At 33.2% G+C, this 22,482-nt stretch overlaps 1 protein-coding gene across 1 annotated transcript; it reads right to left on the bottom strand.

Moving 5' to 3' along the window:
- Nucleotides 1-6,315: 6,315 nt before the first annotated feature.
- LOC146932935 (DNA-directed RNA polymerases IV and V subunit 2-like) lies at nucleotides 6,316-14,289 on the bottom strand. The gene is made up of 7 exons (XM_085704657.1): nucleotides 13,745-14,289; nucleotides 13,023-13,235; nucleotides 11,617-12,497; nucleotides 10,668-10,959; nucleotides 8,878-9,822; nucleotides 8,173-8,444; nucleotides 6,316-7,082 (listed from the first exon to the last, which is right to left on the bottom strand). The coding sequence occupies exons 1-7, from the start codon at nucleotides 14,201-14,203 to the stop codon at nucleotides 6,581-6,583; spliced, it is 3,564 nt and encodes a 1,187-aa protein (XP_085560783.1). The 5' UTR covers nucleotides 14,204-14,289; the 3' UTR covers nucleotides 6,316-6,580.
- Between the last annotated feature and the right edge of the window lie 8,193 nt (nucleotides 14,290-22,482).

The raw sequence follows: 22,482 nt of genomic DNA, 5'->3' as shown, positions 1-22,482 counted from the left end.
TATATATATATATATGAGTCAGGATCCGTTGACACCAGGTGTCAACGAATTCGTTGACACCAAATCGCAACCGTCTATCTTTTCTAATCAATGGCAAATAATAGTTTCTGGAATTAACTCATGTGAGTATTAATTAGCGAATCCTTTTCCATTCTATACTTTTATTTTATTTTTTTCCCATTATTGAAACTCAAATTATTGTTTTTTTGTTCACAAAATTAGCAAAACCCAATTTGAAAGAGAATGAAAATTTGGTTTTCTCCTCCAAATCCAATCATCCGTATCATTTCCTCACCTTGATTCCCCATTGTTTAATTCCTCCCATATGGATCACAAACTTTATGCAAACATATCCCCCTTTGGTTAAAACCTAATTTCTGTAATTTTTTTGAAATTGATCGCAAATCATAGGTGCGTAAATTGAGTTCATGAATCAATTTGAATTGTTGAAAATCATTCAAAAACCCTTTGACATAAATTGAGAAAGTAACCAATGATCAGTGCATACAAGAATCAACAGTTATTATATTTGGTTGAAGTGAATAAGGAATTGGCTGTGTAGAATTTGAGATCTCGGAGAAGAAACGATTTTTTTTGGTACAATCAAGAAACCATTTTAAGTGAATAATGGTATATGGCAAGAGGGCAAGAGAAAGGATGAGAAGAAAAAAAAAAGTTACTAAGGTGTGGAAAATAAATTTGATGCCACCGTGCACTTTTAAATGAATAATTAATAGCCTCTGGATTAAACCAATTCAATGGATGAGATTTGGTGTCAACGAATCCGTTGACACCTGGTGTCAACGGATCCTGACTCTATATATATATATATATATATATATATATATATATATATATATATATATATATATAAGGATTTGTTAGAACACGCCCACTGATTTTTATGTGGAAGTGTTTTAGCAAGCTACACCTTAGGGTGTATTTAACTACTTTTTAGTTATCCTCTCAAAAAAAAAAACTACTTTTTAGTTATAACTTGCTAAAACACACCTTTTAAAAAATAAGTGAGTGTATTATAGCAAATGCCTATAGGAGTTGCTAACGTACACCCACTTATTTTTTAAAATGAGTGTTTTAGCAACATTCACCTTAAAGTGTACTCCCTCCATCCCGGAATATCTGACCCATTTACTAAAATAAAGTGTCTCAAAATAACTGACCCATTTCAATTTTCAATACAACTTTCATCATTCCCAATACAATATAACTCTAATTAATACTACTTTCATCATTTCCAATACAATATATTCCACTTTCCTCTTTATTTATACATTTTTCTCAATCTGTGTGAAAAACCAAATTGGGCCAGATATTCTGGGACGGAGGGAGTATTTAACAACTTTTTAGTTATATCTTTGCTAAAACACATCTTAATAAAAACTAGTGGGTGTATCCTATATATACACCCACTAGTTTTTATTAAGGTGAGTTTTAGCAAAGATATAACTAAAAAGTTGTTAAATACACATTAAGGTGAATGATGCTAAAACACACCTTCTAAAAAATAAGTGGGTGTATGTTAGTAACTCCTATAGGCATTTGCTAGGATACACCCACTTATTTTTTAGAAAGTGTGTTTTAGCAAGTTATAACTAAAAAATAGTTAAATACACCTTAAGGTGTAGCTTGCTAAAACACTCCCACATAAAAACTAGTGGGTGTGTTCTAGCAAATCTCATATATATATATATATATATATATATATATATAAAGTTTTACTGCATGTTTAACTGCTGACAATTTCCAACCATTTATTTTGGAGGGTAGAGTCATCCTCTATCCTCTATACATACAAAACATAATGGATAAAATGACTAATCCACTTGGCAAACCATAATCCTTTATGCATTTGCCTGCCACGTGTCCTAATTTGGAGTAAAACATCACATGAATGAATTTGGTTGTAGGAATAAAATGAACTATTGACTCTGGCTAATAAATTGGCATTAAAATGGACTGACAATTGACATTAAAATGAAATGACATTTTAAGAACAAAAAAAAAAAAACCCGATCTTTCTATATATGATCTTTCTATTAGGAAAATTAGAATGGAAAGAATATTTCCTATTGTTTGAAACCGTTGACAAAGTTAATAATAATCTGATCTTCCTATTGAAACCGTGTAAATGCCACACTAAAACATCATTCAATGCATTTTACAAATAGTTACTTTCGAATTTGCAGGGTCAACGAAAATATGATTGGCACTTGTGGTTTAAATATTATTCATGCTCAATGATGATTTGCCATTCACAAAATCATTTTAATGCATAACAAAATCGTTCATGCTCAAGGTCTGGGGTTCGAACCCCGACCACCACCAAAAAAGATTTAAAAAATGGCAATGGTTTCACATCACAATTATATATAAATTTTAAATTTAAGAATGTAGTAATTGATTCATTCTCGGTGAAGATAATGTGAAGAATAGAAAGAAAAAAAAAATATCTATAAACCATTGTTAATGATTTAGAATTTTTTCAGATATTAATGCGAACGTTAGCTCACAGTAACCAAAAGGCCTCATTCTTCCTTGATTTGTGTCTGAAATGAAATTTCTTTAATCACATTTACCATAACTTCATGCTCACATGTTTTGTGGATTTAACTGTATTCTCCATGGTCATTTTGTGGATGACTTGACCGATTTTATACTATTTGGATCTTCTGACAATGCATGTGTGGTGGTTTTTCTTGGAAAGATCAAGTTATGAAAAGGTAATTAACAAATTTCACAATTTCGCTAAAAAAATGAACACTCGAAGCTAATATATTTATTTATTTATTTTTTGAAGAAGAAAAAATGAAATATATTAACACTGGAGTGTAATATCCCTAGCACAAGGTGTACTAACGGGACCACTCCACCAAATCAAGGTATCCCTACAGTTCAGAATCACGACCATCATACCAAGATTTTATTCAATCCAAAATACAATGCTATTGAAGAGTTGAAGAACAAGTTTTTCTCTTTATATTCGACCTGAGCAATTATAGGTTAAAAATGAAAAAAAAAACATTGATTACATTTCCCCGATTTGTATTAACAAATAAGGATATGTTGACTTATAATTATTTTTTTAGATACATCAACTTTATTTTAAGAAAAATAACATACAATTTTTTTTTTGGACAAAAAAATAAAAAATTTTGAATTTCAATTTCTTCCACTGCTTAAAGAAAATTCAAATTGAAAATTAGTGAGGATAAGTTGAATTGAATCTTTTTTTTTTAAGAAAAAAAAGTTGAATTGAATCTATGAGATACTCCATTTTATACATTTTTTTGAAGGAAAAAATTACATGAGGCTAATACATGATAAATAAATAAAATATGAGACTAATATACATGTTAAAAAAAAGAGACTCATATTTATCATTGATAATTATGAAGAAAAAAAAATCAGGGGATAAATATTTGTCGGTGATGCATAAAAAATATGAGATAAATATTGGACATTGATAAATATAAAAAAACATAGGACAAATATTTGTCATCGATACATAAAAAATCCAAGACTATATTTGTTATTGATACAACAAAAAATGAAAAAGTACTTTTCTTTGTAAATATGTTCAAAAAAAGGACATGACAAAAATTTGTTACGGAAAAATATTGAAAAAAGCACAGCACATATATTCATCATTGGTACAAAAATCACTCGACAAATAATTTTCATTGATGAATAGAAAAATATGAGACAAATATTTGTCACTAATACATAAAAAGAACACAAGACTGATATTTGATCTTGATACATAAAATAATATGAAACAAACACTTTTCTTTGAAAAAATATTTTTTTAAAAAAAGCACATGATGAAAGTTTATTACTAAAAAATATTGAAAAACGCAAAGCATAAAAATCCATCATAGCTACCAAAATCACGAGACAAATAGTTGTCATTGATGAATAGAAAAGACATGGGATAAATATTTATCATTGATACATAAAAAATCGTGACAAGTATTTGTCACTGATAAATATAAAAATATAAACAGAGGGGAAATATTTTTCAATGATGCATAAAAAATGAGACACATATCCATCACTGATCAATATGAAGAAAAAAAATCATGGGATAAATCTTTGTCACTGAAGCATAAAAAAACATGAGGTATACATGTGTCATTGATAAATTGAAAAAAAAAAATACGGGACAAATATTTTTCATTGATGCATAAAAAAAAGACTAATATTTGGTTCTGATACATAAATAAATATGAACTAAATACTTTTCTTTTAAAAAAAATTTTAAAAAAAAACACATGACAAAAATTTCTTAATGAAAAATATTGAAAAAACCACAACACAAATATTCATCATTGGTACAAAAATCACAAGACAAAGAGTTGTAATTAATAAATAGAAAAACATGAGATACTATTTGTCATTGATACATAAAAAAAAACACTGGACACATAATTATAACTTATAAATATATATAAAAAAATATAGGACAAATTGATTACACTAATACAGTAGAAACTCTTTAATTTAATACTCGGTAAATTAATAAACTCTCTAAAATAATAAATTTGTCCGGTCCCGACTTGGGCCAATGTAAAAAATTGAAAAACTCGATAAAATAATAAGATAATAATTTTTCGGGAGATTCCTTTATAAATTTCGGTCCCAAGAAAATCATAAATTAATAATTCATAGAAACTGAAAAAAAAATATATTAAGAATACATTGAACACATTTGTTCCTCTTGTTTACATTTACTGTACTTCAAAAGTCATTATTGATTTCCAATGCATATGAACATAGTAGTCACTAATTTACGTTGAGTCCCAAGGTTTGCTGCAACATAATTCTAAGAGGCATAGACTAATTTGCCTTTTTGTTTGGTATGTACAGTATAATTACTTAAAAACTCTTTAAATTAATAATTATTAATTTATCGATAAATTAATAACTCTCTAAATTAATAAATTTCTTCGGTCCTGACATTATTAATTTATAGAATTTTAACTGTACATATAAAAGAATGAGACACATATATATCATTGATAAATATGAAAAAAATACATGAGAGAAATATTTTTCAGTAATGCATAAACAAAAATTAGACAAATATTTGCCACCGATAGTTAAAATAAAATTTTGATGCAAATCATTGCTAACACTAATACATTCAAAATGTTTTAGACAAATTTTGTTATTGATAAATATATAAATAAATAAGTTTGCAAAGATTAAAACAATAATGACGTCAAACATAATTTTGCAAAGATTAATACAACAATGACGACAAACATAATTTTGTTACTAATAAATATATTTGCAAAAATTAAGACATATTTGTGATTGATACAAAGAAAATGACAAACTTTTTTTGTCGACAAATATAAAAAATAATAAAAGTATGTTTTTCACTAACTCACAAAAACAAATGGCGTATGTTTATCACTGATAAAATTAAAGTATGGATCAAAAAAAAAAAATTAAAGTATGGATTACATATTTGTCATTGCGACATAAGAAAAAACGGGCAAATTAAAAAAAGACACAATAATTAAGTTTCTTCGAAAAACAAAAAACAATATATTTACGGAGATTGAAAAATAGTAGTTGTCGTCCGTGCACGGATTAACCCACTAGAGTTAACTTAATCTTTTGTAGTTACGTACATGTAATTTGATTGTTTTTTTTGTTTGTATTCCCTCTATTGTTTTTTTTTTTCGGTAGCCAGAAGAGATGGCAAAGCCATCATAAAGTTACACACACAAAGTGGAGGTACCGGGGTTCGAACCCTGATCATGACGTCCGACCTAACAATTTTGGCATTTTCGCCAGTTGAGCTAGGACTTATAAGACATTCCCTCTATTGTTTTAGTTAAAACAAATGTTACATACATACATTTCATCGGCAACTTTGATCGTCTTCGTTAAATTCTACACATGTAAAACTTTATAGAAGGACAAACTATAAAAAATGGTATATTTATAGCATCTAAAAATTTAGTTTAAATAATATTTTGTATTTAATCTCTTAATATACTATCTTATTTAACTTATATTAACTATGAGATCAAAATTTTATCTAAATAAATATTTGAAACATCGTTTTTTTAAGGACACCTTTCTTTTTTTACTCTGCAAAATATATAATATATTTTAGAGACTAAAAAAAAAATAGACTAGCGCCCATGCATTGCACGGGTTAACACACTAGTTAGCTCTACAAAACCAGTATGCAAAAATCCTGCTTTTGTCGTCAAGTAACATTAATTAGCAAAAATATAATCAATAAACATCAATATAAAAAAACAAGAAACATCACAATTCACAACTAACAGCAGCCTATCATTCGTTAGTTTTCTGGGAGAGGAGCTTTCTGGATATAAGCATTCCTCTTAAAAGTTTAAACAATTCAAAAGAAAACAAATGCAAGGGCATTTAAGAAAATCAGGTCAGGATGACTGTCATTATTTAATACTCATAACTGGTATCAAGGAAACAACATTCAGGAACCAAACTGATATGTACACAGTTCAAAAGTCTAATCTGGGGAAAGCATTAGAGAGGTGACAAATTCAAAAGTAGTTGTTTAGCAAAGCTCAGTTTCAAATTTGAGATTAATGCCCATGCTGAACAGCTCCTGAGACAACAACTTTGCTCCATATGGAACACTGGCCACAACAATGTCATCGGCTGATTCACAGAAACGGCAATACGGACCTCGAATCTTCCGTCCACCAGATACCGGTCGCAAGATCACATTTGCAACATTCTTGCATTTACTACAAATGTGTATCTGAGACGAATCACTCAGGGTGAAGAGGCGCTCATACAAGTTAGCTGATGCACCGTGAGCTATCAGGCAATCACGCTCCATTTCACCAAACTTGATACCTCCAAATCGCTTCCTGTCAGCGACAGGCTGTCGGGTCAATGGGTGAACTGGACCGGTGTTCCTGAATTTGACTTTGTCTTCGGACATGTGGTGCAGACGCTGGTAGAATGTTGGGCCCATAAATATTAGTGATCGCACCATCTCACCGGTCCTCCCGTTGTATACTCGTTCGTTCCCCCATCTTGAAAAGCCAGCTCTGCAATGTACAATATAAATAGGGCTCAGTACAGCAACAAAACATGACAACTTAAAGTGAAACTTTGGGACGGAATTCCTAAATTTAAAGTGAGCCTGGAGCTAATGCAATCTACTACTGCAAAGACATTATTGTTAAATGGAAAACATAATAGTCATACAGTAAGCAAGAGCGAAAATTTAAATACTAGTTCCTCCTTGATAGAGAAATGACCTGCATAACATAAAATTAGGCCTGTCATGGTTCAGCTAAGAGAGAAAACTGAACTGAACCATGTTGAACTGAACCAAACTGCTGCAATTATGCAGTCAATGGTTGGTGAATGTAAAAACAAAACCATTGTGAAGTGTAGTACACTGAACCAAACTGCTCAATTACCGCTTCAGTTTTCAATCTTGCAAGAAACAAACGAGAGTAGTAGAAACTAAGAACAGAGTCAAAGAAAGTGTTATGAGTAGATCTTTAAAAAAACACAGGAGGATGCTACTCTGTTGCCACTTCAATCTCTGATATGTTAGTAAAGTACATTCCATTCCATTCATTGAATTTGGATCTAGGATAAAAAAAAATATTAATACATTTGAGATTTTTAAATAAAATCGCGTAATAGTAATAATAGTAGCTTAAAGAAATAATTGCAGAAAATATACATTTAAAAAAAATAAAATTTGACAACTCCTGAATTTTGAGAAATATATACATATTTAGATTATTAACATATATTTTTAAGAAGCATTTTCAATAAAATTTTAGTCTCAAAGCTTCACTGCTTCTTTGTTGCATTGGACACCAGTACTGACATGCTTTCAGGCTTTCGGCACCTAGCAATGAGCACGTTATTGAGAAATACGTAGCAGAATGAACAAACGAATGCTAGTACTATTAAGCATTGGTCACCGGTATTTCAAGCTCATTCCCAAACTGGGTTTTAAAGTAAACTGAACTGAACTTTAAGAAGTTAGTGGGCCGGTCAGTGAAGTTGGCAGCGCACAGTTCGGTTCAGTTTTTTAATGAATCGTGAACAGGCCTACATAAAATACAATTAACCAAAACTGCAATTAAAGTAAACTAAATCATGATGGAAGATTACCTATGAAGCTGGTCGGTAATGGCTTCAACAGAGGAAGTGGAGAAAGGAGTAGCATTTCTTAGTGAACCAACACAAGCGATGCCCTTTCCCAAAGCAGCCTCTAGTAGTTGTCCAGGAGTTTGTCGTGAGGGAAATGCGTGTGGATTTATAACAATATCAGGAACAATGCCTTGTTTTGTGAAGGGGAAATTTTCCTGAGATTCCAGAAAACCCAAAACACCCTTCTGTCCATGCATACTGGAGAACTTATCTCCAAGAACTGGGCTTCTAACCTGCAAATTTCATTAAGGGAAATGTTAACTAGTGCCCCCAGGGAACTGGTTAAGGACCTTGAATAGTAACTTTTTATAAAAGTTTGTGTAATCAGTGCAATGGTAATTGAAAACTTTTAAATTTTGAAAGAATAATTACTTTATTTAGCATGCTTAAAGAGTGCCCCGGGGGCACTCATTAACAAGACCCTTTTATTAAATAACAGCTTTCTTAGTGGTCAAATACAACTTAGTAAAAAAAATTACATTTCAGTTGTGGAACATAAATAAAACATCCATGTGCAGATTATGAACAAACTTATATATTTGCATGTCCATCTCAACTTGCATTTAAGTATTCAGTATGTTTGTTGTTCAGTGCAGTAACCCTAAAAAATTCGTCCATAAGACAGCATGCATCATCATTAAAGTAGTTTTTGGTTCCACCAGTTACCTGTCTTAACGAAACAACAGCAAAATTCTTCCCCTCATCATTCGAAGACAGCACAACCTTTTGAACATAACCCCTTTCGGTGTGCTTTAGCTTTATACTATGGTCCGTCCCGGAATCAGCACACCGCCCGATGATAATATCGCCACTCTGCAAATTTGCTCCAACAAATGGAAAGCCATCATCATCAAGGCTATCAACTCGACCAATTTTACTCTCTATCTTTCCAAAATTAACAATGTCTTCAGGCTTCTTTCTCTTTTCTGAAGATTCCTTATTCTCAATTTCAGCTTTGTAACTCCTTATATGCTCAGATCTGAACATACCTCGTTGCAAAGAAGCACGGTTCATAACCAAGGAATCTTCTTGATTATATCCGAGATGTACATTGACAGCCACAATTGCATTCTGCCCATTATAGAATTCAGACTTTGGAACAACTTTACTCTGACCTAGATATCCAGGTTTTCCGAGACAATCGGATGTCATTGTCTGAAAGAGTGGTCTTTGTGGATAAAACAGTTGGTGAGACAAAGCATCGACTCTTATATTTGGGTTTGTCGTAGCAAAGCCAATGGCCTGAGAAGAATGCTTCTGGGATTGGTACAACACTCTCCTAGCATGGTCATGATTTGCAAATGGAACAAGTGAACAGCTTAGACCCAATAAGAACGACATATCAAGTTCACAATGTGTGTACTTCACGGAAGATTCTCCCTCTTTGCCAAACAAATACTGAACACCCCAAGCAGTCTTGAAGTCCTCTTCTTCTTCAGGACCAATCAGCTCAATCACGCCATAATCCAATAGGGACTGGAAAGATTTATGCTCCGACTTAGATCCTTTAATCTTGAGCAGATTACTAACAACCAAGAGTGGACGGAGAATCCTTCCTGCATCAGATAATATGCGCACTTCTTGTTGATATTGATCTCTTTTAATTTCCACCTAAATAGAAATGGTTAACGCTAGGCTCAAAGAATCAAAATCAACAAAATCACAAATTTATTGCAATTACTACAGCATATGTTTTACATTGCAATTGCTACGGCATATTTTTTATATACTGAACCAGGAAAAAAAATAGGGAAACAATAATACAACCGAAAGCTTACAAAGTCAACATAATTGAAAACATAACGTAGGAGGAAGAAATGTGAAAAAAGCAGTATTGGAAGCTTCTCACAAGGGGAAAGTGGGGGATGTGCATGCTCAGCATTGAGATTCTTTAATTTAGTATTTTGAGCAATTGTTTCACTTTAAGTTGTTCTCTATTTCTATAAAAGGTGCTATCAGCCTATCACAATCTTATCAAAACAATAAAGTTTCAAAACTGAAATAATGGCAAGCTATTGACAAATGAGTAAATTGAAAGATAACTGAGAACATAATATATATAAATCAATCTTTGACAGAGGAGAGGGACACATAAATGACAGTGTTTTGCAGAGGTAGTGTATATAGAGACATGGTCTCGCTCACACAGAAAGCAAATTTCAAACAAATAATATTATCATGCTACCATTTAATCATATGTTGGACATAAACTAAGCTGCAAAGTTATTATATTCAATAAAGGCCAAGTTTCCAGATACTTAATACATAACTATGTTATTTGTTAATTAATGTATCATCTGCTATGCAAGTTGAAATGCTTTAGGTGAAGCTATTTAATATCAAATTAACAGCAATACAACAACCTTTTTCCACCATATGGGTTCTCTCCATGACTCATATGTAAAGTAAGTGCTTTAAAATATATAAAATATGACAAAGGTAGATTAAAAGCGAACCTGATGAGGCAACTCATTTCTCCGTCTTCTATTTCGTAGCTCTGCTACAAATGATGTGGAATCTGAACAAACTCCAACCCAGTCCCCATTTAGGAAGACTTTGTCTTTTTTCCCCAGAACGGTCATAGTATCATCAATAAGTTCTTCCATCCCACAATCAAACAGCTGAGGAAGTACGGATTCAGTTACATTGGTACTTACTACTCCTGTGACAGCCAAATTTTTTACCAGTCCACAATTTTCACCATCTGGGGTAGAAAGGAAACAAACCTTACCCCAGTGAGAAGGATGCCTGCAACCATAAGCTTCCATTAAAATAAATGAAAGCATTTAAATTTTTATCATAAAGCAATAGTTCAAACATACAAGACAGCAGCTTTGAACTTTAAACTTAAAAGACAAATCAAGTAATCATTGCACTACACACATCTGAAGCTACTAAGACAATGCCAGAGACTAGATCAATCCATGTAAAGGTTGGGAAGTTGATACTTATAAAGTTATACTCATGCTAGCGATGACTAAAGAAGAGATTAATTTACAGGTTTCAACATGATTTATTACCCAACCATTTCATTTAGAACGTACTGTTTTACATTTACGTCCCCTCAATGAAAGCACATTACAGAAGCTGATACTGAACTTGAAATGGAAGAAACAGAGATAGCCACCATAAAAACTCAGCATCTAGTCTACACAGGCAGCACTATAAAGAATTGAATGGATGAACTGTGAGTTTTAATGACCAGGTAATTTTATTTAGTTTTAGTTTTCCTGTTGATTGGTAGCAATATTACAAGGGGCCTTCACATGTTTAAGTAGTTTAGGATTATTAGTGATAAGATTTAGTATGATGTTCATATTTAACTTCCATTCGGTCAGCTAGGATAAAACAATTCTATTGACACAAACTACAGAAAGAATAAAATAGAAGTTAAAAGTAACTTACGGGTATCTAGCATCCCCGACCTTTCCTGTGTACTGAACTTGTTGCCTTGTTCTTCTTAATTCAGCCATGGTTTGTAATGGATTGGTTCGCCCAAGAGTTGCAACTACACCAGATATCCTTTCCATCCTTTTGAAAGGATGTGTCCATGCTCCAGTAGAAAACGCTCTTTGGAGACCATTTGTAATAATGGAAGCGTCAAGATAGTGCTCAATTTGACGAACATCTCGATCTCCATAAAGGTCTCTCTGCAGAGCCTTTCCCATTCGCTTCCGAGCATGCGCAAAGTGCACTTTAATCTCGCGCTCCAGCAGCTCACCAGCCAACTCAAGCCTCTTATTTCGAAAATCATCCCTGTTATCAGTTTTTCGGCGGCCAGTATACGCTAGTAGAAGAACCTTCACCATGTAAGCTAGGTACCTAGCCTTTCTTTTTAATCCTTTAATGTTCGGAAAGACATACATGTTAAAGCACTCGTCCATAGATTCTGCGGGTGGAAACTGCACGCCTTTTACACGTTCCTCTAAGAAAAGAAGAGCGTTCTTTCCCCTACGAAATGCTTCGCATTTATCGTCTGCCTCACGGATGGATGCAAAGAGAATGTTTTCAATTCTTCCATCTGCCTCTCCATAATCGATGAGATCCACAATCTCTTTATCAGAAGTGACACCAAGAGCAAAAAACAGTATCCATACAGGTATCTCGACAGACAAAAAATATACTGTGAGCAGCTTCTCTCCGTTTGTAATTCCCTCCGTGGAACCTTCCACCAATTTAACAACCATCCTATTTCTCTTCATCTGTGACTTGAAAGCAACAGCCCAATACGGAATATTTGAAACCCAGAGCCTCTTCAGAAATACCTGCTCTTGTGCAATAAATATCTGCAACAAAAGCAATTTACAATCAGCGGCAAAGAGATGATTGCAAAGATATAATATAGACATACAAAACTAAGACACAATAATATAAGTACAACATAAATGCACTGCATTAAAATGTAGGCTAAATGTGTTCTTAATCCCAATCAAAATGCAATTTTTTTTAGTTTAGTCTCTAGATAAATTTTAGTCCCTGTTTTGAAAACATTTTACAAAAGCAGTATTGTCTATGGCATACTGTGGCGGAGACCCAAATATCTGCAATATCGACCGCCATTCACCACATCGGCGAGGTCAAAATCCACCACCAATAAGCGCCATAACTTCCATTGGATAACATTGTACAAAAACAAGTGATTTTAGCCCCTAAAGCAAAGTAGGGGCTAAAATTTAACAAAGTTCATGCAGGGACTAACCATAAACAATTGTGAATTTTATAGGACTAAAAACATATGTAACCCTAAAACGTACAAAATCAGTAACAAACAAGACAGAAACACGAGTAAATAAATCATAATTATAGCTAACCTTCTCAGCACCCTTGATCAGGAAGTAGCCTCCATGGTCAAATTCACAGTCACCTTTTTCAGCTTCACTCATCCAGCAAAGATCAGACTTGACCATAACAGGCAATCTACCAATAGTTATTTCCCTTGTTACATCCAACTTTATCTCTCTATCAATATACTCTTCTTTCCCAGTCTTAAACTTATCACTCCGAACCTTCTTCGGAACATATACCTGAAATTAACACACACAGAACGTCAAAATCCAAACACTCACGTGTTTATTTCTATCTCTCTTACTTTTCATCTTGTACAACTCACCCACATTTCAAAAATACACACAAAAACCAAAGGACACCGTGGTGATTTTAATGTCAAAAATCATTTCTTGTTAACATATAAGCATTAAACAGAACCACAAATTTCAAATCATACTAACCCACTTTTCAAAATGAACATCAAAATACACCAGTGATTAACACACATACACTTGTGTTATTTGAACATCAAAATACAAACACAACCTATGTGTTTATTTCCAGCTCTACTACTATCTACACAACAACAACAACTACCACCAAACCTTTTCCCACTATTTACACACAAAAACCAAAAGACACCCAAGTAATTTTCAAGTAAAAAAAAAATCATTTCTCATAACACAAAAACATGAAATAATAACAAAAAATTCCAAATGAAGATAACCCACATTTCAAAATGAAAACTTTAAAAAAAATGACTAACCTGAAGTTGAACATCAACTTTCATTTTGGAAGCATAAGTCATCCTCTGCAACCTAGCGTGTCTAGGAAGCATCTTCATCTCTTGAGCATTCCCTTCACCACACCAAAACATAGGTCGATCAAGCGTCACATTCCCAAACTTAACCGTGGCATATTGGTAAGGTTCATCAACACCTTTCTTAGAAGGATCAAACCCTGGCGTAACAGTGAGATCACCGAAGGAATCAAAAGCGGATTGAAGACCAGAAGTGATGAATTGATTATAGGAGTTGATTTGGTGACTGATTAAACCGTATTGATCAAAGAACATGACGGAAGCTTTTTTGCAAAAGTATTTGACCATATCTTCGCCGAGTTCGTTGAGGATTTCGGATGGATCTTCTTCTTCATCGTTGAGGTCGATGTCCATTTCTGTGTAGATGCTGTTAGCGTCTTTGCTTGAACCTATGTGATCCTCCATTGTTGTACGGAGATGGAAAATTAGGGTTTATGGAGAAAGGGTTTTGGTACAATTTACTCCATTAGTGTACTGTGGAGTGTGACTGTGAGTTTTTGCGGTACTACTCTTGTTGTTCAATAATCACCATTTTTTTTTGGGCAAAAGCAACTTTCCACGGTTGGGAAATTTTTTGTAAGTACTTTCCCACCTTAAAGAACCACATTACTAATTTAAGCAAAAAAAATAGTAATTTATGCTCAAATAAAGGTTTAAATTTTAATCTCTTTATTTTTGCAAAATTGAAATCTCTTTATAGTATAATAACAAGTCTCAGTTTTGTTAAAGGTAGTGCTAACATGCAGTAATTGTTCAATTTTTTAAAAATAAATTGACATAAATTTTAATATATAATTCTATATTTAATATTTTTAACATATGTCCTTAGACATGTGTTAGAATTTTTCTTGTTAAAAAGTGGAGCTCTATTTAATTTAAGGTCATGTTAATTAGCGTTTTTGGGACACTAGTTGAAAAGGTTAAAAATTAGAAAACTTCTATTAGATCCAATATTAAGAATGACACCTCAAATTAAGCGTAAATGGTATTAAGTGGAAAAAAAAAACTATGAGATGTCAATAAAATAGTTTAAGGGTCTTGTTTACTTAATAAAGTAAAATATTAATGAGTGTTCGGTGACATTTTTAAGAACTTTAAATGATACTTCCTCCGTTTCAAAATACATGTCGCTCTCAATCACTTCACACACCGTTAATATCTTTAATTATCTAAAGCAAAAAACTATAAAAAATTAATATTTTAAAAAAATTTGTCGAGACAAATCAAAAAACATATTACATGCCAACATTTGTATTTATATATTAATTAGAAAGTAGGGTCAAAGTAAGTCATACGAATAGTGCACGTTGTAAAAATGTGACATGTATTTTGAAACGGAGAAAGTAATTTTTTATGAAAATTTGTGTAATTAGTGCATTGGAAATTATCGAACAATAGTGTCTTATTTTCGAATATTTAAAGAGTGTTACTTGGGCACTCGTTAGCAAGTAAATATAGATTGCATCACTAGGAAACAAATGTTAATTAGAAAAACATGATATTATTGAACAATATCATCAATTAAATGAAGTGTCATGCTAATAAGTGTCATGAAGGCATTGCTTAAAGAATACTTAAAAGAAAATTTTATCCTAAAAATATAAGTCAAACACAAGTCAAAATTATAATTACATCTTTTTTTTATGCAAAAGTTGCTTTTTTTAGATCCTTAAACAATGCCCTTAAGACATTTGTAAGCATTTTCTTTAAATGAAATTCTCATTCATAGAAGTAAGTTAGTCAAGGGTATAGTAAATTATTAAAGGGTATATGCATGGTCAAATGAAGTCATTTGTTAAATTTTTGTTGCTTAAATATACGTCATTCGAGTTTTCGTCTCTTAACTTACCAATCCTTCCAAATAGCCACCGTAAACATTAATTATTTCCCTTCTAGTCTTGATCTTGTTTGATTACTGATTTGGCATGGATTACTAACATGGCAATGACATGACACTATCTAACCGTGAAATCACTCCGATGACTCAGTAAAGAGAAATGCGAAAAGCCAAAATTACCCCTACTTCCTTCTTCACCAAGTCTAAATTTTGGTGAGTCATATAAGACAAATGTGAAATGCATCATCTTACTATTGACGCCTCTTGAAATTTGAAAGACAACTAGAATCAATCACTCACTTTGTACAACTAGTTTGTGTAACTAAGCATTTTTAAATTTAAATCCAAAAAAAGAAACCGAAATTAACTGTTTTTACATTTTTCCAAGAAAGACTATATGATTCATCAGAGAACTTTGAAAAATACCAAGCTGAAAAGAAGTGTACAAAGACCAAGCATGATAAAGTGATACATTTTCATATTAATGAATCTTTAAAATACTTTTCAAAGGTTTACTGCAAAGATTCCACAATCAGGAAATACCAAAATCGGACAGTTTGAAGTTTAAACAAAAAAATTACTACAACATCTGCATTAACAAAAGACCTGAAAAGTTTATCATAAGTGCATTTTCACTTCCCATTCTTTTTCCTTCCCTGTTTTTTCTTGGATTTGTTTTTCTTCGTCTTGTTACTTTCCTTGGCCTTCCCATGTCTAGAATTAACTGCACCTTGAGAATTATTGGACATGTTTTCTTTTGATTCCTTCAAAACATTTTGCCCGTAGTCATCATTGCCAACTGCTGTGTTGGCTTGTGATGGATCAGACTGAACATTGGTATTCCTCTTGCAAGACAAATTCAGCTGATTCAAGATGTGTGCTACTTTTGATGGCATTGAAGAAATTTTCTTTGAGAGTTCATTTGCAGTGCACTTCTCAATCACCGAATCATTGGATAAGAGGCTGAGAATAAAATAAATAGTTTTTGTCAAGTTTTGGCTAAAAATAAAGATCTTGATAGCGAAAAAAAAAACCCTAATGAATTTTAAATTATTTCTTTTGCCAAATTATTGATTAGAAGATTTAGCTTGTATAAACCACTATTAGTTTGATACCCATAATGGAAGCCTTTTAGGTATATTAAGGATACATATGTATCCTCAATTGAAAATTTAATCGATAATCTACATTTATCATAATATCTCTTTTTAACATATATGATATCGGATATGTGAACATATATATAAATTAAAATTTAACAGCAAAGCAAAACGAAACATATTGCAAAGTCTTAAAGTTCTGAACCAAAAAAGTTGAATAAGATTATTTGTGGCAAGTTACATATATAACTTACCTCAATGAGACTTTAAGTTGCTTCATTTCATCAAGCAAACTCACCAACTCTCCCATTTCATCTTTGTTTTCCAGATTAACAGGATTTTGTACCAACGAAGTCAAAAGTTGAATGCAAGGATCAAAAAAATCCTGAAGAGATAATGAAAAAAGGTGAAAAAACAATATACTTGTCATAAAAGAATATAAATATTTCGATAGAGGCTTACATTTGCATTTTATTTAAACAAAGGGAAAAAAATGGGCTCACCTGTATTATTGTAAGACATGAAACATCGGTTGCGGACTGAAATTTTTCCAACAAATCCCAGAAGCAGTCAACATTCATAGACATGTCAATTCCATCTTGAATTTGTCCATCCGATGCCTGATCTAAAACAGAAATAGAGGGTTCTGTTATTACTGCTGCAGTTTCCACGGCCATACTGTCGACTCTGCTGGGAAATAATGTTTGTAATACGAGTTCTCGTGTTTGGCACGTCCCTAAATCCACAAACACAGCATCTGAACACACGATTTCGGAAGAACTGTTCTGAAACCTGACAATGACCAACGGGTTTCCAATTACTTTAAATGCCTCTGCAATGACTTCCAAACCCATGTGTTTATTTCCTTTCCAAAGAACATTGCAAAATGCCAAAGGCAATTGAGCGGTTACATCGCTTTTCTTCAACAAATCGTGAAGTAAACATACACACCCCCCAAAGCTGAGATGAAGCAAACACACTGAAGCAACCAATCTAATGAGAAGCGATGTAAAAGCATTCTTCACATCCAAGTTTGATTTTTTAATCCAGGTTTTGGTACCATTTTGATCACGAAGTAACTCATGCAGGATATTTGCAATGAAATCAAGGACAGGTATTATGTCTGACTGTTCAACAGGCGCAAAGCTCAACTTTGAAAGAGAATTTTCATCCTGGCAAATTAGCCATTCAGTGAAAGATGACTTTGTTGCGTAAATGAAACCATTCTGGTAGCCGTTCAAATGTGATACATACAGCAGTAGCCGCTCAATAAGATACATAAAGTAGCCGGGAGACATATAGTCAACTTCCTTCATCCAATTCACATTACAAGTATAATCCAATGCTTTGAAAAGCCTATTTGTGCGATCAACCTCAAAAGTCACTTCATTTGTAGAATTTGACTGTAGGCTTTCAATGAATTCTTTCCAGGGTGTATTGTTATCTTCAAATCTCTTCAGAATTTGCAACAACAGTTCATCTTTTACATTAGCTGTACCAAGAACCATAACTACCACCCTTCCAATTTGACCATAGGTCAATCTTCCTTTCTGTTTAGTGTTTTCATAGATCACCTCTTTCATAATATTCTGACAAGTTTCAGTTTCCCTTAGATAAAACATTTCTTATGTCAGTGTTTTCTTGCAGTCAAGGGGGACTAGAAGGTGGAATAAACACTCGATTGGCATTCTGTAAAATGTTTCCAATGTTTTCAAGTTACCGTGTCCATGGCTAAAACATTTGGACTTGAGAAGAAATTTTGAGAACTCATAGATATGCAATAAGGACTGTACCTGACAGAATTCAGAAAAAGCCTTATTAACTGAAAACTTGTAGAGTGCGTCGAGGTTGCGCAAAACATCCATGCCGACTCTGAACTCCAATAATTTTCAACAGCTGAAACTAAAGGTTGAACATCAACAGAGACTAGCCTACCATTCTTCTTTAGCAACCTATCTCCCAATTTCTTCACCCAGTTTGCGTCAGGGATGAGCAAAAGGTAAATGTCATTGAGATTATAAATCTGCTTCTGAACACCCAAATAATTGAATGCAAACTTTACATAACTGCAATGCTGATGAGGCTCTTGAGGTTTGAAATTTGAAAGGGATTCTAGCATATGAACAATGTTATCCTTCAAACATGTCCAACAATAAAACAATGTCTCCACAGAAAATTGATTTTTCAAAATCATGCCTTCGACAGAAACATCTAACATATTGTCTTGGCATACATACTTAGAGGTGTTCATACGAAAATGAGAATCCAGCAGTTTCCTCAAACATAATATTTCCCCTCGGATACTCCTATGGATGCGAAAAGATTTCAACTGATTCATTATTTCAAAAATGTTATCATGCTCATTTGATAGTATTTCAGCTTCTGTAGATGCAAGCTCATAAAAGCTGTTTGACACTTCCTTTGCAAATGCCAACGCTCTTCCCAAAAGCTTGGCCTTCTGCGTAAACTGCTTCATGGGCCATGCTATGCTTCTCTTATACCAAAGAGAATTTGCAAGTACATAGAAAAGCACAAGTTCATATGCTTCCAAGAATTCACCAACTTTTCCTAGTAGATCAGCCTCACGAAGAATATCACCCACATCATCTTAGCAATGTTTACAGCCTCCATAAAGTTGCCTGATTCCTCTTCTAATTCAAGAAGCTCATCAAGTAAGCTTAATGATTGTGAGAACTCACGCTTCAAATCCATCGAATGAAAAGCTTTAACAAACTTCACCATAGATTTGATATCTTTGTTGCCAAAATATTTTCGGGCACATTTTTCCAGAAATTTCTGTTCAATTGCGTACAGATTATGACTATTAGCCCTACCAGGATCCACACTTTCATTTTGTTTCCAGTTCTGAATGTAATGTAAGCCAATGTCAACCAATCCACCTTTTGCATAAACATTCAAACAATCTAAGAAGAAACTTCCTCTAGCATACACTTGAGCTGCCATTTTGTGACAACCAGCTAAATAAAATAAGGTGGATGATAGAAAATACTGGGACTAGCATGTAATATAGACGCTCTAGCAAGACTATGAGCGACTCTATTAACTTGTCTCCTAATAAAAGCTAAAGTATAACTAGCATTAGATGATAGTAGAGTCCTACAACTAGACAGTAAACTTCCAAGTTCATTCACATATAAATTGTTGTTGAGGACAACATTCGCAACTACCTGACAATCGGTTTCGAAAGCAACTCGATCAAGGCCTTTGTCAAGAGCAATTTGAATGGCTTGTTGTAGAGCGGTAGCTTCACATTCGGCTGTTGTTGCAACATATGGAAAAGTCATGGAGTGAGCTTGGAGAAGGCGTCCAAGGTTATCACGGAAACAAATACACCAAATTGACCTTCAACTTCAAAAAGAGCACAATCCACGTTGCATTTGATCCATTCTGTCGGCAGTTTAGCCCAAGTTCGATCAACAGTTTGCGCATTAGCATTAAGACGGTTGCACCACATATAGTCTCGAACTGTATCTAAAGCTAAAACACAAGATGCTTTAGCATTAACATATTTTTGTTCCCATAAGCATGCATTACGGCACGCCAAATACTCCACAGAATAGCCATAAATCGTGAACGGTCTTCCACATCAAGAGTTGCAAGAATGGTAAACATAATAGATGCAAAACTACCACTTGATGTCATGAGTTGCATCTCATCTTCCAAATCATTATTACAGGCAACACAAGTTGACGGACATTGAACTCCACGACTTTGCAAGTTGATCTGTGTAGGTAGACAATAGCGCAACGTCCTCCAACAAAAGTGCTTGATTTTAGGTGGTAAACACAACAACCATATCAACTTCCAGTCACCAGTAACATGGTAGTGTATTAGGATCATGAGACTCGGTGGAGAGGTATGTGTAAGTTAATTTGATTGAAAAATCAGTATTACCGGTCCACGACCAACTAGGGACATCGTCAACACTTGCAGGTGGAGGTTTAATGTTGTCAAACGAAGCACAAACATCCGAATGTAGGAGGGAATCAAGTTTGTTCCAATTATAATCACCTCCAATGACATGAGAAACAACATAGAAGTTAGATTCCCCCAATATATATGAGGTAACTCTATCCTTAAAGAGGTCATGGTCGAGCACCCACAAGTCAAGCCAAAATCTAGTAGTTTTGACCATTATTGACAATCCAAGAAATATTGACCTCATGTTTTTTTGTCAAATAGTGGCTAAAAATTAACACCCTCCGATCACTATTACAAGTAGAAATTTACATTTTAGATTCATTCAATTAACTTACATCGTCTTTATTATATACCACATACATAAATTAATGAATAAATCTAAAATGTTGACTTTTGCTTATCATAGTGACCCGATGATATATTCTTAAGGTGAATATAAGTGGAATCCCGACCACTTCTATTTTCTTAATCTATCTTTATTATACCATTAATGAATAACATTTTTGAAAGTGACTCACAATTTTTCTTCTTCATACAACATTAATCACATTTATTATGTGAAATTATTAAAGTGACATATAATTTGAAATGGAGGAATAGTTAATCACAAAGATTAAGAAAAAGCAGTAGACCCCAAGAGCATAAGCTGTAAACTTGATGTGAGTTGCAAAAATAGTCCACTAGAATATACTCCAAGCTATTATTTAATTTTGTATAAAAACTTGTTTCGTTGAAAGACATTTTAATGATGATGATGACAATAGAGTGACGTCGGTTAGATTTTGTTAATGTTTTTTCCTCTAAATATAAATTGTTTTAAAAACAAAACAAAAAAGTAAGTTTTTCTATATGCTTATATAAGTAAGTTTTTCTATATGCTTATATTTGAGTTCAGAATAATACTACCTTAACTTGCTGACTCGACAAGTTTCCAAATCTTATCCAACACAAGCGTTAACTCTCCTAATAGGAATGGGTAAGACTCAACCCAACAAACCAACACTAAATGTCATGTGGTCTCTACTATTAAACCAACAAAAGATCATCTGTTCACATCTAGTCAGGTGCAAATCTTGTCCAACACAAGCGTTAACTCTCCTAAAATGACACATTAAGAATTTAGGATTTTGTTAGGAACAAGTATAACTAATCCCTAACCCATCCTTGAGCTGACAAGCCTTATTTCTCTAGCCTGTTGGCAACTTCAAAATCGTTCCGCACATTGTCTGCTGCTGATAACCGATGAACAATACGTAACATGTGAATATTTCTCTTCCCCTAACCAATGATTGGTTTATTACTTACTAGAATTAAGCATTCATAACAGCTTTAATAGAAAAACTTCCATACAGAATATCATTAATAATTAGATACTAAGTTACACAACCTTGATTTAACTAAAGTATTGTGATCTTAAACCACAAAATAATTAAGGATGAACAAACTAGTGCATTTTACATAAAAACAATGACCAAATGATCCCACAGCCAAAACTTAGCAACCAAATCTCTGACCGACATACATCCAAAAGTTGATGACAAACGCAGATCAACAAAACTATCGACTGTGACAACAGTATCTGGCTCTTACGAGGCATGGATACATGTTTATGCAACTGAGCCTTAATGGCTGACTTTGCATAACAATGATTATTACAGAAGCTGCCTTCATGTCAGTTAATGTGATGATATTCTTTGTACAAAATGCATACTAATTAAGATAAGTCTCACAGAAATTCTAGTCCGCTGCAGAATATATCATTAAAAAATTGAGATAAAAGACAATCGCATGTAACAAGAAGAAAA

The sequence above is a fragment of the Medicago sativa genome, chromosome 4 (genome assembly GCF_051527215.1).
Source record: "Medicago sativa cultivar Bolivia chromosome 4, Bolivia_mono, whole genome shotgun sequence".
NCBI lineage: Eukaryota > Viridiplantae > Streptophyta > Magnoliopsida > Fabales > Fabaceae > Medicago > Medicago sativa.
The sequence above is the reverse complement of the archived record's forward strand: the minus strand, read 5'-3'. Positions and strand labels throughout refer to the sequence as shown.

Coding starts and splice junctions, on each gene's coding strand:
- LOC146932935 (XM_085704657.1), bottom strand. CDS start 14,203: ATGGAGGATCACATAGGTTCAAGCAAAGACGCTAACAGCATCTACACA. Junction 10,960..11,616: donor GTCGGGGATGCTAGATACCC/GTAAGTTACTTT, acceptor TTATGGTTGCAG/GCATCCTTCTCACTGGGGTA. Junction 9,823..10,667: donor GAAATGAGTTGCCTCATCAG/GTTCGCTTTTAA, acceptor ATTTCTATTTAG/GTGGAAATTAAAAGAGATCA.